Source organism: Rhopilema esculentum, chromosome 9 (genome assembly GCF_057945365.1).
Source record: "Rhopilema esculentum isolate cy_ngs chromosome 9, ASM5794536v1, whole genome shotgun sequence".
NCBI lineage: Eukaryota > Metazoa > Cnidaria > Scyphozoa > Rhizostomeae > Rhizostomatidae > Rhopilema > Rhopilema esculentum.
Window position 1 is genome coordinate 9049443 of NC_142823.1, and position 18877 is coordinate 9068319.

An 18877-nucleotide genomic window follows, 5' to 3' on the forward strand; every position below is an offset into this window, starting at 1 on the left:
CATGTGTTTTCTGCAGGATTTTCGAGCACTTTCTTTCTTTTTGTCATCTCTAATTAATCTTTTAATTCACTTTTCGCTTCTATTGCCTCAAAGTGCTGACAGATATTCAACCCATTTACGTACATGTCACATGGGAAACTACCTATGCAAGACTGACGATGAATATAAGGGTTATGGATGTAGAGAACTGCTCATCCTTTCTCCAGACAATCTCTTCAAGCTTTGAAAATCTTCCCCAGAAAAAAACCAAAGCAAGTCAGAGGTTGGGGATACTACTTAAATTTATTTTATTTCCCAAGCCTTCCTAGCCATCTTCAAGCGTATCACCGCTTTGCTTTCTGGGTTATGCAAAAGGGCGTCAAAGTGTAGTGCGCTTTGCATTGTGGGATATCACGTCTGTCTGCTAGTCAGCCAACCCCCGCGTAACATTCCAGTCTGTTCTTGTGTTGAAACTGTAATGTAATGTGACGTACTTGGATTATAAAGCTCAGGACCTTTCTAATTGAGCCAGTTGCATGTTAATCCAACCAGTGTTCATGGTTGCCCATTCGCTCAGATTTTGCATAAACTAATTCGATTCTGATATGGTTTTGGTTTCCCACGGTAAAATGGCTAGTGTTTTGTCAACATTCGTCACCCTGCCTCGTTAATGTAAATTAAATTGCAGATAAAACACCCAAGAGCCTGTGTTTTTGGTGAATTATTCTTTTGCTAGCAAATGAATTACGCAGGCTTAGTTAGCTCCAATCATAATATTTTCATTTTCCCGCTTCTTTGAACCACGACTGACAGTTTGTCAGCCCTTTCTGACTCTATGAAAACGGAGAAAACCTAAAAGCTTTGTTGGAATTTATCAAAATATATTCTCGTTGTTGATATTATGAAAATAATATTGCCGAAATGTATGTATACCATACAGAAATTTATTGAAAGAAATAAGGAGAGTGGAACATCGCTTTAAGACCATTTTGATTACAATTGCATATTATTTGTAAAGTTTTTTAAAACCAAAAGAAACAGAAAGAAGTAATAAATAATTTTTCTCTTCATCCGTTATTTTAAAATGCAAAGTGAGAGACTCCTCGATGCTCCTCCAAAGGATCTTCAAAACCAAAATGCAGCGTAGTGATATTTCGTCAAACAAATTTATTACCACCACATCAACCGTGTACTTGATAAAGCATAAAAATTATAATAATCTTTAATTTTCCTCCCTGCCAAGCCTTTGCTACGTATCTTGCCAATTACAGCGAGGGACAATTCACTCTTGCAAATAGCGTACGATATTTTCCCTAAAAAAAGGATTTCCAGTGATTTTCAGATAAAACAATAGGATTTTCAAAAGAAGTGTACGAGATTTTCTTGGAGTGATTTGCCCCTCGAATTACAGTCTCAGGACAGATCTCGATGGTCATTTTCATCACTAAATTGCATTCATTTTTCTGATTAGAATTTGTTAACCGAAGTGCACGAACAAGAGGACAATGTTGATCTCACAGTTGGGCGTGGCCGTCGATTTCTCCAAGGAGCACGTTCGAAGCTCACCCCTGAGTTACGACTGAATCTGGAAAGTAAAATGACTGCCCTAGAATTACGCTGGGCCAAGTTGCAGTCTGAATGCGAAGGAAGAAATCAAAAGCTTGATATGATTCATGGCATGCTAATGAAATTCGAAGGAACGCTCAATCCATTTATGGTGCGTAACTCATTTTTTGATATGTTATTTCGTTCAAAATTGATCATCGTTTTCCTGTGTCCTTTTTGGTCAAATGCCATTCAAAGAAGGGAACCTAAGCCACTGGAATAGTGGCCATTTAGGGGACCAAGAGCTGTTTCAAAATGGGGGAGGGGGGTGGATTCTTTTGGGTTTTGTAAAGCGTATTGCCTCCAGTTTTAGTGATCAGTTCGTTTATGGTGGCCTAGTATTCCTGAGATTGTAGTTTCCTTTCATATAAAACTTTGAGGCAAGAAGACCTGATTCGCAAATCAAACACATTGCAGTGTTTAGCCATTTTAAGTTGTAGACGGAACGACAGCTTGTTTCCTTTGTGCATTAATATGTCATATTCCGCTGTAAAATTTAAGCCTGACTTATATCGAAAAAGTAATTAATCCTCTTTTTTGCTTACCTTCAAGAGAATTACGCGATTAAGCCTCTTGGTGAAGCATTTCGAAAAACAGTGATAACGAGGCGTGTGGCTTTGCCTCGCAATATAAACATTTTCGGCTATCTTTTTTTAGAAAAAAACCACAAAACGTTTCAGTTTTGACTTTCTAGCATTTTAAGATATGATTAGTTCATCTCAATCATAATTGAGGGTCTTTATCGCTAAATTGGCAACCCCCCTCCCTTGCCAGACCGCTATTATTGCAATCAAGAAAGGGTATCCTTTAAATTTCGATTAAACTTTTCAAGACCCCTTAAAGTTTCCCTTTCGTTTGAAAAAATATCATGTTATCGTTTATCGTGGCCACAATCTACCAATTGAAAAGTTACTGAAGCCTGAACGCCTTTTCTCACCCGAAATCACTGCTGGCCTGTGGGAAAATTTTATCATGGCACAAAGTAGCGGTATTGCTACTCCCCAACACGCTTGAATTCTATTCTAAGCATCTAAAGTCAATTTGTTGCTTCAAATACTCTCAAAAACTCATTGTTTTTGGGCAACGCCCTTTTTCATCGCAACTTGTGGCTCGATTCCCTTTAGGTGAACCAATGATAAAGAAAATTATAAATCTGAAAGATGTTTTGAAAATATTTTTGTTTAAACGTTTTATTGAAAACTATAGTAAAGATTTCTGGGTTTGAGGCGATGCGAGTACAAAACAACAACCTCACAGAAAAAGTAAGCGGCAGCATGTGTTGATATGTATATAAATGTTTTAAAAATTTACGCGGCAGGCTTCCTCCATGTTCCACGCCAGAAACAGTAGAAAATGTAGAGCGATTTAATTAGGGATGTTTAGCTGGGGCCAGGAGCAGACACTTCGTCAAGTATTGGGGGGGGGCAAGCCTATTTTTTAATAAGATGACGTCACATTTCCCATTGTTTTTTAACAAAAGACAATTGTCCTCTAAAGTATTGGGGGCGGTCGCCCCCCCCGCCGCCCCCAAGTGTCCGCCACTAGCTGGGACCCTTTGTAAATGCCAAAAAGTAGCCCCTTTCTACCTTTTGCTATCTATTTTAGAGAAATTTCTTAAAGAATCTTTGGGAAACTGTCGTTTTCATGGCATCCGATCACGACGAAGGTCTGGACACTCATAAATCGTATTTTTCTGGAGGGTTTTCTTCAACGCAGGATTGATTCTGAGGGATGTTCTGTGGTCTTAAGGGTGTCCGGATATAATAGGTCTAGTTGTACCTATTACTTCGAATAGTCGTCAGAGCGAAGAGCAAGACAGAAATATGGTGCGACTCGTCGCGAGAATACAAACTGACTAATCATTCATAATTAACTAAAGTTTATATTATGGTTATATATATATACAGTCCTACTACACGTAAGGGGGGGGGGGGTGTGATTTCTAGTCTGAAGGTTTCCAGAAGATGATTTCTTGTCTGAAGGGAGTTTGGAATTTCATCTTTGGCAGCCTTTCCACTAGGCAGGGTTAGAACAAAAACGGGTTAAAAGTTATCCGTTCCCACTAACTCACTTGAAAAACGGATAAGTTTGAAAACGGGTCTCAGAGTGGGTCAGTTTTAACCTGGGTATCTCCCCACTTTCAACAACAGCAACGTTCAAAAATTGAGATGGGCCAAAAATCAAAAAACAAAATCCTCGATGTCGATGTTGCTTCCATTGGCCAACAACGATAGAAATTGAAGGATTATTATAAGGAATATTCTTTTCACCCTGGATACATTTTAACCTGGCTTAGTGGGAACGATCAGTAACGGATTCAAAACGGTTCGAAGAAAAATGCCGTTTCCATTAAAAACGTATAACTTATAACCCGGTTTTGTTTTAACCCGGGGTAGTGGAAAGGCTGCCTTTGTCGAACTTGTTGGACGGGTTGAAATGAAAGAATGCTAGAGATCGCCATTAGAAACTCCATAGGAAATAATTCATAAAAATAATTTTGTTGAGAGTGATATATAGGAGTAGTCATTGAATTGTCAAACCTAAAATTACGTTGATGCTGGGAACAAAAATTGATGGACGATGAAAAATTGATGGACAATGCTCGTGGCCCCTTTGTGCCACAGGCCTAGGACATCATCTACAAAGGTCATTGAAAGATGAGGACAGAAGGGAAAGTTTGCCCATGAGCCTTAGTGGAACCTCGTTTCTTAATTTTTCATCATGGCTTTTGAAAGCCCGTCGGCAACCCTACCTGCTACATTTTGTCAGTACCGAGGGGCAAATCACTCCAAGAAAATCTCGTACACCTTTTGTGAGAATCCTATTGTTTTATATGAGAATCCCTGGAAATCCTTCTGTTTTAAGGAAAATCTCGTACGCTATTTGCAAGAGTGAATTGCCCCTCGGTCAGTACTGTACTACTATGAAAATTCAACAATAAGGGGACCCCCAAAATTCTCCCAAAAATTACCAAAAGAACAGATGTGGCTATATTTTGACACTAAAGAAGGGTTGTATCGGTAGGGGGTTGGGGGGTGGATGTGGTATATCACTCTGTGAAATTTCATGCACCTTGACCAAAGTCTTTTTTCTAGAAAAATCCACAAAAAATCTTTAAAATATTTTTCTTAGGCGGCCACGTTAATTGTTTTTATTATTGCAAATTGGCACATTATAGTCGTTCGCTTTATGCTCTCCTTCCTGACACCGACCTATGTTGATTTTATAATCTTTTTATGGATGCTCATAAGGCTTTTGTTTCAGCTTTATTGCCATTTAGACAGTTGTTTTTACTTAATATTGGTTGGCGGGAACTGTTCCTTTTTATATAGGTGTTTTTCCTCTGTACAATAAAACTTTCCACTTTGTTTTCGTTTTGTCTTCGCCCTATGCAAATCTTTTTTAACTCAATTGTCCTGGCTTCCATCTATTACAATCGCTTTCTGTAACTCTCATGAAGATCCATAGGGCATTTCTTTGCTCTGTCTGTGCAGCGTCCGGGGGTTCCGTTCTGCCATGGTTTTGGCGCAACGAAGCGTGCATGCCCAATATTTGTCTGGTTTTTCTGCCAACGATAGTATTCGCAAAAAGGGCGTCTCACCCGTAGTACTGCCCAGCGACTTGCGATCGAGTGACTACAATTTCGTTGCAAATGGAAATGTACACCGTGTCAGTTCCGCCATTGCGGCCGGTTGTCGAGTTTCAGGTGGGCTCATTTCTTTTGTTAACTTCGTCAATTAATTCAATTTCTTGGTTTCAATTTCGATTTAATATTTTATTTGATTTAGCTCGCTTCGTTGTAACTTCGGTCATAGTCTGATCAGCCTTCCAAAATTAGGTAGCATGTAAACCGGATGTGTAAGTCCGGTTTCATGTTTGGTACAAATCAACGGTTTTGTTTCCATAAATGGAAGGCGACGTTAAGTTAATCCCCGCTAACCACTTGAAAGGCCATTTCATAGAAGTCCCGTTCTAACTGGATCGACAGGCCAAAAAGCGAAGTAAATAAGGAAGGCCGCTCTGTAGACCTTCATCGTTTAACTGTCAAGACATTGCAAATAGTTGATCAGGAAAAAAGTGGCGAAAAACGAAATGTCGGGATTGAGGCAAATCGGAACTACCCAATTTGCTCTTAGCTCTTTAACTCGCTGTGTTAACTTAACTTAAACGAAATAAACATGTTCGATTCTACCATTCTCGAAACGTTATTGAAAATGCATACTTATTTCTTCTAAAGTAATATTTTCAGGCTTTTTTAAAATATTTTACCGTCAAAAATTGTCTGTAAATTATTATCACCTCAAATTGTCTGTAAATTGTCTCAACCAGATTGATAAAAGACAGGTAAAAGAATGCATTTGCTTAAAATGTTGGTGTACTATTCCCGTTGTAACAAGATGAGCAGGTTGCCAGTAGATTCTTGTGTCATATTTCATGCTTGAGATCCTCGAGAAAAACTTGTGTTAAATGGGGCAGTAAAGCTGTTCTAAACGGCTTTTGTTCGTCTTGCTTGTTACCGCCTAGTTAGCTATTTTATCATTCTTCAATGTGTGTGAGTCATGAGAACCAGTTGAAGAAGGAGTGTCCCAAGATTTCTCTTGCTGTTATCATATTGTTATCGCTTGTGAATGGACGCCCATCTAGACTTTTTGCACCAATCAGCTGACGGCTTTCAGTGGGGCTATTTTTTGGTTATGGATGTTTAAAAAACGATTACAATACAATGGGGTGGGAGTCAGTGGCGGGGTGGCCAAGTCAATTTTTGCGCTCTATCTAGATATCGTGATTATATCAAAGCACGTGTTTCTAGAAAGGAAATCAATTTTTGCAACTTGAATTCAAATTTCACGAATTAGTTTTGACAAAAATTTCGAGAATGGAAAAAAGCTTTGTAATCCTAACATTTGACCTTCTCAATCGTTGTTCAGTAAATATCTTCCTATTTTGAATTGGCTTATTTTTGAGGGTCTGCCTATTTTCGAGGAAATACGGTAAGCAAAACATAAAATAATAATCAAAAGACATTCTATTCAATTACACTGATGGTTGGCGGCGGTTGGCGGCGGATACAGGCTGGCGGCCCCAGGAACTCGTTTATTATATCCAGAATACCAGAATACCAGAGTGAAATAACGTAGAGCAACTCTTTGTCTCGGACTCCTTAGTTTTTAACTAAAGGTAACCTTAGTTCATTTCGCCATTGCTTATGGGCGATTTTTTCAGCCTAGTGTCATCATATTAATGATGTATGATATACAAACATGGCTCAAGTTTGGTATTCTCAAGTAGATATTGAATAGTAGTTCTTTCAAAAACTTGAAAGTTTCAAACACTTAACCCCACTGTTGAATCGGACAGAGACGGCGGCACGAAATCGAATCTCGGGGGGGGGGGGGTGGGGTGTTAGGAATCAAGTTTAGTGACAGAGGAGGACCCACCATGGTTGGGTCCGACGCGCAAGAAGATTTTTTAATCAAGCCTTCTAGAATGGCAAAAAAATTACCATGCCGCTCAGAAAAGACTATTCGACGATGCTCAGAAAATAATTGATGATTGATTTTTAGAAAAGAATTGGGAGCGGAGGATTCATGCGTTAGGAAAAAAAGGTTGATCTTTTTCTCAGAGTGTACATCGATACAAATAACAAAGGGGTGTTGAATTTATAATGTCTCAAGTAGGCTTGAGACTTCATGTTATTATTTGGAGATCGCCATCTTGGCTCCTCGTGTTCGAAGTTCTAGATCTAAAGGGACTCGGCCCTAGTGACCGCAAAACCGGGGATGGAGTCTCTACACTACAATATTGATTGTCAGGGTACATTCCATGTACTTAGCCCCAAAGATCTTCGGCGTATGCCGAGGTTTTTTTGGCGTTCCGAGTGCAAACTAATAGAAAACATTATGAAGCCACGTACATAGTTAGCACGAAAACATATGTTGATTGGGTCACGCAACGTGCTTCGATCGTAGAATCACACGTTTTATTAGATTGTTCACAGGAAGTTACTGCGAAATTACAGCAATTTTAAGTGAGACGTGGATTTGTAAAGTAATAATAATAAAGCTTTAGTTCATTGTTTTTGAGTATTTACTAATGTGCTGGGATGACGAGGAGCGGACAATGGAGATCTGCCAAAAAGAATTAAAAAGTGTTAATATCTTTTATATTGCGATGTTTAGTGTAAGGAATTGTGAATGTGACGGGGGGTCGGGCTTCTCTCTCCAAATGAGCTCAAATACATTGCTTACTCAAGTTTGGGTCAACGCAAATGATTAATTTTGTTAGAAGAGTTTTTGTTAGAAGAGCCTTTGATCTATTGTAGAGTTTTTCAGATGACGATACAATCATAGTGGATTTATGTCAGTTTGTGGGACCCTTGTTTGTAGAGAGGTGTCCGTTGTAAGGAGGTGTCCGTTGTAGAGAGGTGTCTTTTATGGGGAAGTGTCAATTGTGGAAGTTCCATTGAAGGGAGGTGTCTATTGTAGGGAGGTGTCCGATGCAGGGAGGTGTCCGTTTTCAAAAGGCGTCCGTCGTGGGAAGCTGTCCGTTTTAGAGAGGTGTCCGATGCAGGGAGTTGTCCGCTGTAGGGAGGTGTCCGTTTTCTAAAGTTGTCCGTTGCGGGGAGATGTCCGTGGTAGAGAGGTGTCCGTTGTGGAGAGGTGTCCGTTTTCTAAAGTTGTCCGTCGTGGGGAGATGTCCGTTGTAGAGAGGTGTCCGTTGTGAGGAGGTGTCCGTTGTAGGCAGGTGTCCGTTGTTGGTGGTGTCCGTTGTGGAGAGGTGTCAATTTTGGAGAGTTTTCTTTGTAGAGAGGTGTCCGTTGTAGGGAGGTTGTAAAAACGTTGAACAAAGGGGAACATCGCCCGCTCTCGAACAGAAAGCACGCTTTTCGAAAAGATGAGATATGTATAACAGTCATGCGATTCCTTGCTATGGACATTGCAAAGCAGGCAACTGCTGAAAACATAAGAAAGGAGACACAAAGACGCCACTTGAGGCTGAGCAATATTCTTATGATATTCTTAAAGATTTGATGATTTTGAGCTTGAATATTCTTATAAAAAATATTCTTATAGAAATATGAGTGAATAAGGAGTGATGTTATTCGCCTTGTAAATTTGAAGACCTTTAGCATGGATTGGCAGTAATGAAACTAACAGTCGTATGACTCTTTCTCGGTGACGTAGTATTGGCATTGCTGGCGACGTTGCTGTCGATATCAAAGAAGATCTCTATAAGTGTCCACTGTCTTGCTAAGGAAGTTAATGAAGCGCCCACTTAAAGCTATGTCTTGCGAAGGAAGATAATAATCATAGTCATAATCATGATTCCTTCCTGGATGCTACTTATTCTCAATAGTGGTTGAAATGATATTCACCCCCCGAACAGAAGCCATTCTCCACGTCACGCTTTAAGTCTCTTATTCTTTCCCAGGTTTAGGTAGCCTGCGCGCAGACTAAGATTTAAGCCAATTCGACATCGAACTAAATCCCTCTCTTTTGTTATATTTATAAGACAGGGCCAAGAACAAAGTTCTGCGAAATAGATGTAGTTCTGGACTGGGTCATTTGCTTCCCTGCGTCCGGCAATTTAGAACCTTCTTCGTTCACTCCAAATAAACTGGCGGACGAAAGTGTGATCTAGCAAGAGTTTTACATATATTGCTCTTTTCAGGATGTTGCTCTTATGCTTAGCCGTTTCATTGTCTGCAATAATCCACCGCAGCCTTTTTCTGATATCTTTTTCTAACTAGTATTCTATGCCTTCAGCCGTTGTTTTGAAAACTGTAAACACATTTTAACAAAATACGGGGAAAAGAAAGCGACTGATGCCTGTTCAAAATCAAAGAAATTGAATTTTATGAAAAAGCAATCATTATTCCAATCTTGTCAGCTACAGAGTTTGCTTGACCATCTCAATGTTCTCATTTATTTGCAGACATGGCTACAATCTGCGGAGGAGCAGGCTGCTTGTTTCCATATCAACGCACCCGATTCAGAGAGCGTGCGAGAACTGATGAAGAAGCACCAGGTAAAGTGTCCTATTTCAAACACGTTGCAGACAGTCGTCATTTGCATCCCAATGTTGCATATCAGGTTTCAACCTGGGATGTAGTCGTAAAATTTTAACAACGGGGGCTCTATGAAATTTCTAAGTTGTTCTTGTCATGTACACTCTTTTTTTATAAGAACAATTTTATAAGAACACGAGCCTCAAAACTGGTCAAAAGTTGAGAACAAATTAAGAACAAGCTGAGGCTGAGCTTCTGCAAAATGCAACTTTGAACAATGTTTTTTCTCAAAATCAAGGATTTTTAGCGATATATGGGTGCTATTTCGGTGAATATATAAATTTGTCAGCAAATTAAGGCTGTCTCACTCACTTTGTTGGCAAATGAGGCCTTAACACCTCCTTAGAGCGGAAAAGCTAGCAATAGCACTGCTTACACCCTCTTAATTTAAGAACAAATTAAGAACAATCCAGCCTCAGATTTTCGAAAAAATTAAGAACAGTCAACCTGAACTTAAATTTTCTGGTTCTTATAAAAAAGAGTGTAATCATTGAAATTTAAACATGGTGAGGGTTGTTGTGTTTCCGAACATTGTTCGAGCAGCCAGGTACATTGACTGTGTTGAGCGTCAGCTGAGATGAGAGCATCAAGTCTATGGGGAAGAGTTCAGGGGGGGGGGGCGACTTTATTGCAAGTGAGGAGGCAAATGTTTTATTGCTCAGGGGTTCAGTGAAAGCTGCCACCATGGTTGGCGGGGAGAACGTTTTCATTTTTTTCAATTAAACAATGAAATACTTTTTATGAAACTGGGTATCCAATTTCATCTGGACATTCCCCAGTGCATCTTATTTCAGCAGAGGAACTGATAGTAACTTTTGTCAACGATGAGTAACGATAAAGAAATTTAGCAGACAGTTCATCGTTCCATTTTGTTAATTGAATAAGCCCGAATCATAATCAATTTATAAATGCATTGGTTACATGAGATTAGTTGGCCCGGTTAAGCGGGATAGTTAATTGTCCCCTCGATATGAAGGGATAAATTTTGTCCCGTATTGCGATGCTGTGAGCTTGCCCGGTCAACCGCCGAACTAGTCATGATTTCAGCTTTAAAGACACAAGTGGGATAATATTGAAGAACTTTGCTTGCAAACTCTGATTCTCGTATCTTAGTTTGGTAAAGATAAATAATAGCTATTTTTAGACGATGGCACAATAATCATATTTGTAATAAGCTTCTAAAATGAATTTTAATGTTTTCTTCTTGTTTTCAAATTTTAATTCACTAAAGTGCGGTGTATTTCGATTATTATTAAGTCTTGAAGAAATATTATGACGATTATAATGTTGATTGAAATGAGAGTAAGGCAATGAAGACGATTGTTAGGATGAACTGTCACTGACTTTATTTGAAATACGATTGCTCCTTGACTGTATGTTATTATAATAATTTATTTACCAGTGTTCGTCAACAAGCTAACCTTGAGGTTTCTTTCAGCAATTTGTTGATGCAGTGAAGCGAAGGGAAGTTGATCTCCAGAAAGTGAATCACCATGGGGAGGCATTTCTGGCAGAAGCAAAGGTATGTGTCCTGACTTTCATTTTGAACGAAGCACTGTTGCCAGTCACAGGTGGCCAGACGAAACAGGCCTATGTTACATTATTGTTGTACTTTATGTCCATTGGATATCAAATGCTTTGTGAGCGTTTCAATATGGCGCTGTGGGCAGTGTTTATTCAGCCATGTCAGACAGCGGATACGGCATTGCTTTTTTCCAGATCTTCACTCCCGCGTTCTTTAATCGTGCATTTCAATTTGGATGCACCCAAAGGTCGACCGAGTGAAACCTAGCTGTGCAAGCTGCATTCTGCCGTGGTATAAAGCCGGCATTTTCATTTGAGATTCAATGGAAAACTGTTTTGCCACACACTTGTTTATGGGAATCACGGAGATGCCAAGGTTGCATTTGGTTCAGACCCTATGCAAAGCGTAGGTTCGAAGCCACTGCCATAACAGCTTTGCGCTTTTCTTGTCCCCATTAACGACTTTAAAGTAAACAGGAATATTCTGCCCAAATCTGCTGTTTACAGCGAATGAATTGCATGTTTTCAAATCAGATATCGGCCTAATAAATATCTTTTGCAGCATCACTCCCTCCCATTAGGTCGGTTTCTCTACCTTTCCGCTCACATGTCTAGTACACTTATCTGGCAACTGCTGTTTAGCGGTCATAATTGATAAAAGGTAGCAACTTTGTGTGTGGTTTGTGGAATATGGCGGTTTTATGTTGCAGCTCCGACTTTCACGTTTAATGCGATCCTCAGGCAGCTGAACTCATACTTCATCACACGTTCATTTTTACTCCAGGACAAGATGACTCATTCTAATACTTCAAGATATTTTTTTTCGTTTGTCTTCCCAGAAGATATTAATTGAGATTTAAAATCGACCATTGAGATTAAGGATGGTGTTTCCCAGGGTCCTTTCCGCATCAGTTTATCCAGTTATTTTTAAGTCAGGCAAACAAATAAAGGGAGATTAACTCCCGTTACCGCCATTTCTTTTCTTTTCATAAGCTGTTGAGAAAAATTTAGTTCTTAAGCCAATTAAATTAAAATGATGATTTTCTTCAATTAAAAATAAGTTATGATTATCCTAGGTGATAAATGGTAGCATTGTGACTGGAATATTCACCTTACTCTCATAGAACTTGAGAAGAACAGTTGATCTTTTAAGCCTAAACAGAGGAAGTTTTTATCCTTTTATTAGTATTGGTTTTGATCACCAGACAATCCTTGTTGTTGTGCTGCTAAGGCGCTTATTTGTTAAAGGCTCTTGTGCAACCGGCATGCTTAGCGGCAGTTGTCTTGAAAAAATTGACCATTATTATTATTATTATTTATACATAATATTTATACACAGAAACCCTATCAGCCACTAAGTTAAAAAAATGTTTGTAGGTCGGTTCTGTAGTGATTCAATTTAGGCCATTTTATACAATCCATCATTGCTTCTTCTGCATACCTACGTAATTCTATATTCATCATTCTCTATGTTAATTACACGTCATTTAAACCTAATCCATCACACCATTGTTAACCATCGAGCATATCCTTTCCTTTGTATAACTCTTAATTAAGTTTGCCAGTTTTCTATATCAATACGCACTTTTGTAAATTATAATCAGTCAGTAAATTCATCAAGACGCAACGGTCACGCAATATCGTCTCTTGCTGGCTCCGTGTTTTCTGCACGTTAAATCAGACATAAAAACGACAGCATTCGCAACAACAAAACCAAAATTAAATATAGGAACTTCGTCAATCAGCGTACCTATAGTTCTTTGAACACTTTTTGCAAAGCGTGACGGTTGCGCAGGAGCTTTTAATTGCAATGACGATTAAGTGGATTGAAGTGCATGTCTTATTTAATAATTAAATTACACTATTTGTACATTTCTTCTTTTTGTTATATGCAATAACCTTCAGCTTGTTGAAGTTTGCATTATTTGGTAGACGTAGACGTAGATGTAGACGTAAACAAAGACGTAGACGTAGACGTAAACATAGACGTAGACGTAAACATAGACGTAGACGTAAACATAGACGTAGACGTAAACATGGACGTAGACGTAAACATGGACGTAGACATCACTTCTGCAGAAAAAGACTCTGCTGAGTGTTTTTCTTTCCTTTGATCATTTCGTTGACACTCTTCTACTTTTTTTATTGGAAAAAAGATCAAATTCAATAGTGATCTAAAATTACATCATATTGATTCTGATAGGCTTTCCAAAAGGAGCTGGAAAATTACCTTGCAAGTGTACCTGAGGCAATTTCATCAGCTGTCGGTTCTAGTGGACAAACATGGGTCCTCGAGCAGAAATTGCATAACATAAATGACCGATATAGAAAGCTGATCAGAGCAATTCACTTCAAGGGGAATTTGTTGAACGAATCATTGCAGAAGCATCTTGAGTTTGATGAAAAAGTGAACAACTTTATGCCATGGCTGGTTGATATCGAGAGAAAGTTTACGAAGGAATCCCAGGAAGCTGTGCCTTCGGATTCCAAGAAGATATTGAAGAGAATTGAAGTAATCAAGGTATTAATGCATGTTGCATTTGACAGCTGTTTGTTACTGGCTTTGAAGCATTTTACAATCAGTGTTTTGATAGAGGTTGAAGCTATCTTAGCAAATAAGTATGTATGCGAAAAAAACAGTAACATCATACCTTCTTGTTTGATCATAGCCTTGTTATTCAATCTTGTTTAGAGAATGCATTGCTTGCCAGCTTGGTTTTTACGTGATATCTTTTCATAGGTCTTTCAGAATGCGTTAGAAGAGAATTACGTAGAAGTCGTCGGCATCCGCATGGCTGGTGAAATTCTGTCAGGCCTCGACAAGCGAGACATCGAACATGCTGTCGGTTGCTACGTCACCACCCAACCTCCAGGTATTTCACATTGGCCTTAAGTTGTTTGTCTAGAATGGGTAACTACAAGTCTTTTATTGTTGTTTGTCGTTCAGTACATCACTGTATTTGGTAGAAGGTGGGCTAACGAAATTATTGCTAACAAATTGTTTTTGAATATTAAAGGTACCTGGATTCGAACGACAACAGCAATCGCGAAACGGTTTGAAGAGGTGAAAGTAAACTTTTCTGGCCTGAACAGCCGGCTGCAGACAGTTTTGGTGACCGTTCAGAACTTCAAAGATGGCCTTGACTCTATGTACAAGTGGAGCGAGCAGACAAAGAAAACTTTCGAAAGAATGACAGCAGTTACTTTCGATATTTATATTCTCCAGCAGCAAATCAGAGAAATAAAGGTTTGGTTATTTCATGTTATACAATCTCCTCACGCCATGTTATTTTTCGTTATCCAAAGCTTTTGCCAATTTCAAGATAACCTCTCTCTACCGGTGTGTTTGAGTTCTTTTCTAACAACAGCAAATAATAGATATTTCATATTTTTATTATTGCTTGTGTTTCCTACAAAGAGAGTCGTACATAATATAAAGATTGATTCCTTTGACAAAGAAGAAGCTATGCTTTCAAGTGGGTTCCTTTGGAACAGCCATCAGCTTCTGTTTTAGTCTACATTTAGAGTATCGATCAATGGAGTCGTTAAATCATCCATCCTTCGACTAACATGTTGTTTTCAGACGAACGCGTCCTATTTAACGTGTGGAGGATACAGAGCCAGTTCTGAGTAAGGATGTGTTTGGATAATGTAATTATGATGGAATGTGGTGTGAAAGAGAAGGAAAGGTTAGGAGCGATGATTCAAGCTGTAAACAATGGTAGAGGGAATTGCCTATGGTTTACGATGCTGTAAATGACATGGGGGGAGGGGGGTGTCAAAGGATCACCTTTAATTGTAGCTTTGAATCAGCCAGGCCTTAGAAATAGTTGGAAATATCAGGCATACAATTGTTGGAAATATCAAGCATACAACCTGGCATCCGATCTTCATTTGTTCTTTAACTTCAGTGCTAATTTAATAATTCTTTCGTCATTGTTCATAAGTAATGTTGGAATCTCGAGTATATGGGCTGATTTTTCTATGTTAGACGATGTCTCTGGACATAGAGGGCCGCAAAGCCAGTCAAGACGCACTCAATGAGACGTACAATTTGAAGAGAAGAGATGGTCAGGCGCAGAAGTATCACGAGAGAATGCAGAAGATCAATCGAGCCTTTTCAGAGTTGCAATTCAAAACTGGAAGAAGGAAGGATGACATTGTATCTGTGTATCAGAAGATCGTTGTCCAGTTTGAAGAGTGGCTTATCAAAGTGAAGAAGCGGTTAGACTCGGGCGAGGTTTTGACAACTGACATCATTCTGTTTGAGGAGCAGCTGACTGTATGTTGTTCATTCAATTTTCTAATTGATTTCATTCAACCGAAAATAACAACATTTATTTAGAAGTTGATTACATTTACTTGTAAGAGTCTTTCATAACAGTAGTACTAGTCAGTTTAGCAGTTTGTGAATAAATATGTGCATGGCAAACATGTAAATAGATCGATTAAGATAAAACGGATAAGGTACAAGGAGTGCGAAACATATCGTCAAAGTTGATACAAGATTTCTTGCTAAGGCTATCAATTCTAGCTAAATCATAAGCTACTCTATATAAAGTAGAATGAAAAATCACCTCTACAGTACAGCTACTCTAAAGACCTTAGGGATGGGATGGGAAGGGATTTCATACGGACACAACTTCACGTGCAAAAACAACTTGAAGTAACTATCACGCTTGCATACGCAACTCTCTTGTAAGCTCCTTAAAGACTCTACTCTTTTCTTTCTCCTGCGACTAAATAATTTCAGTTTGTTGATTGGATGAATTCTGTCTGATTGGAATTTACAAACAATGTCCTCAGTTGCTGCATTTATTTAAGATATGCTCAACCTGTCGTTGTTGCTTTTTTATTTTAGCATACGCGACCATTTATTTTGTTATTTAGTATAATTTCAAAGGAAATCTTTAACATGGTGTAACTCACTTGCCTATATCTATATTCTTTTGGCACGAGTAATGACTGTTTTATACTCTTTAACAGTATCCTTGTCTTTGTTGATGGAGTGCTGTTCATTAAAGTGTTGTAATATAAAGAAAGATTTAGCTACAGTTTTACTTGTATACTGTGAATGATGTATTCATTTCTGTTGTTATCCTTCTGTGTAGCGAATCACCGAAGATGTTGAATCGCACAGATACGATTTCCAGCTGATAAACCAATGCGGACACGAGCTTGTCAACCTAGAGCAAGACCGAAAGTCGTCCCACCTCTTGCCGATACTCGACAGTGTAAACAAGAACTGGCAGGCTGTGGCACTCCAATTGATTAACCACAGTCGGCGATTTGACGAAGTTGTGAAATGCGCAGAGAAGTATCATGGTATAAAGCAGCCTTTGATGTTGTGGTTGGACAAAATGGAGGGGAAAGTAACAACACTGCGTCCTGTTTCTGTTCAACCTCACATCGTGTTGGAGCAAATGTCTGAACAGAAAATGCTCCTTAATGAGACTTACAATCAAAAAGGCACTGTTGAAATTCTTACCAACATATCAAAGCAGTTGGCAGCCATTGTCAAGATCGATAGCCAAGGTTTTCATCTTACTTTTTCATACATATCGCCCTAGCTCTCTTGATTTTTTTATAATTCTGTCTTGGTTTCTTATTGTTGTTGTTGTCAATGAGAAGTTGCACATTTTTCTGACAAGCAACATCGATTTGTCTAAATCTCTTTATCTTCCATGTCAACAGAACCCCAAAGTATCAGTGCAATCGAAGAGGAAGTTAAATCAATCCGAGAGAGATTCACAGACGTTGTAACGATCCTTGAGGCGAGGGGATCTAACATCGACGTGACTCTTTCTCAGACTGATAAGTACAATATTGCATTCAATGAAGTATCGATGCTGATGGAGAGTGCTGAAGGGTTCATATTGAGGCAAGGACCCATTTCAGACGATTTAGACGTTTTGCAGAAACAGCTTGGCGAGCAACGGGTAAAACTTTTTAAATTATTTTATTACTTCCATAAAATTGTGCGTTTTTCCAAAGTTAATCTCATGCAATCACCTTTTTGCATTCAAAGACCCTGCACCTTTTTGTAGGTAGTTTGCGAAAATGTGTTGTTTGTCTGTTTTCATCTGTCGATATTCAAAACATAACAGTAAGAGATTTTCCATTGAATGTCAACAGGCTCTTCAGAAAGACTTGGCACAGGGAACACAAGATGTATACTACGTATTGGGGCTGGGCAATGATCTTGTTGGCAATCGTGACGACGTTGATGGAGCGAAATTAATTCGAAATCAGGTCGATTCAATTTCGGCCAAATGGGAGGAAATCAACCTCCAGGCGGGCGAGAGACAGCGTCATCTGGAAGATGCCGTCGCTAGATCATTTCATCGTGACGTCACAGCGTTGCAAAACTGGTTGGACAGTACTGAAAGGGAAGTGAACATTTTTGTGGGGAAAAAGCCTACAGAAACTGAAGTTGAGCAGTATGTCCAGGTGAATAATACTACTCTTATCCAGTATTTCCTCGCTTTTTTCGCAATGCTGTGAAATTTTGTCACAGTCCCAGAACAACGTTTAGGCAAACTAAACAAGGCACACTAAAAATATTCTTTCGTTATTTTCTAAGTCATTTTGTAGTAAAGTCAACATGCAAAAGTCATTTTCTAAGTCATTTTGTAGTAAAGTCAACAAAGAAACGAATTTATTTCAAGTTTCTATTTCACGCTGAACGTTTTGGCAGAATTTTGCCAAGAGGGGCCTAATTGAGGCATATCGACTATACTATATTTAATATGTAAATAAAGACAAGGCCACAGTAGCAAACTGCTCGACGGACTCCAATGTAATGCTTGCGGCACAAAATTCGATTAAATGTAGCGAATAACGAAACTGCAACTTGTTGAAAACAAACAACAACGAACATAAGTACCCGATAAGGCCATATGCTTGGGTGCAATATTAACTATCTTTAATTGTTTACTTGTGTGCTATGTATTTTGTTCTCCGCTTTTTGCAGTGTTCTTTATTTTCGACATACTATCTCAACCGTTATGGTTTACATGAGTGTGGCAAAAATTTCATCCACCTTTAATTTTATGGTAAGACAGAGATTTCGTGATAAGATATGATTATGTTTACAAAATTGTGAAAAGCTGTGATGCAAAGGTAATTAATACAATCTCCACAAAGTTCTGGAAAATTGTTCAGTAGAGGGAAGAATATTTTATTCATGGGAAACGTCAGAATTTCTTTGATTTTTTTTACAGAAACTAATGGAAGAAGCAAACGATTATGAACGTTTGATATTTGTTGTTCGTTTGATTGCCAATGATTTGATTCAGTCTGGTGGAAACGAAGCACAACAGATTGTCAAAATCAAGTCCCATCTCGATCAGAAATGGACTGCGCTAAGCAAGAAGCTTCAAGGAACTGCTATACTGAAAGGCCGAGTCACTCTGCGTCTTCTGTTTGATGAAACTAAATTCAAAGACTTGGATGATGAGGTTTATTTCTTGTTTATCAAGCTTATCTAGTTTCTGATTTCTAATATCATTGCTTAACGGTCATATATCTTCTAACGCTCATGAGGCTTGACAATCCATTTCAGCTAACGAGGCTTGACAATCCATTTCAAATTTTGGTCGCAGTAAAACTGATTTGTTAAAGAAGGTCAAATGACATATTTGTGAATTGAATAAGTCTATGATGAGAATTTTATTTTGGTGTGGATGATTTTACCTCAAG

The 18877-nt window shown here is 38.7% G+C and overlaps 1 protein-coding gene across 6 annotated transcripts in view; it reads left to right on the top strand.

Annotated features, from left to right (window-relative positions):
- The window catches only part of LOC135689111 (uncharacterized), a 128912-nt gene that overhangs the window by 48439 nt on the left and 61596 nt on the right, over nucleotides 1–18877 (top strand). For 5 of the 6 annotated variants that reach the window (XM_089109925.1, XM_089109927.1, XM_089109926.1 and 2 more), the window contains 11 exons: nucleotides 1451–1696; nucleotides 9520–9612; nucleotides 11091–11174; nucleotides 13380–13697; nucleotides 13917–14049; nucleotides 14194–14423; nucleotides 15168–15458; nucleotides 16288–16711; nucleotides 16871–17115; nucleotides 17312–17626; nucleotides 18400–18636. In XM_089109925.1, coding sequence (XP_088966051.1) covers nucleotides 1451–1696; nucleotides 9520–9612; nucleotides 11091–11174; nucleotides 13380–13697; nucleotides 13917–14049; nucleotides 14194–14423; nucleotides 15168–15458; nucleotides 16288–16711; nucleotides 16871–17115; nucleotides 17312–17626; nucleotides 18400–18636 — 2616 coding nt within the window. Of the gene's footprint in view, nucleotides 1–1450; nucleotides 1697–4685; nucleotides 5291–9519; nucleotides 9613–11090; nucleotides 11175–13379; nucleotides 13698–13916; nucleotides 14050–14193; nucleotides 14424–15167; nucleotides 15459–16287; nucleotides 16712–16870; nucleotides 17116–17311; nucleotides 17627–18399; nucleotides 18637–18877 lie in introns of those variants that run through there. The other variant, XM_089109930.1, reaches the window with a different exon arrangement.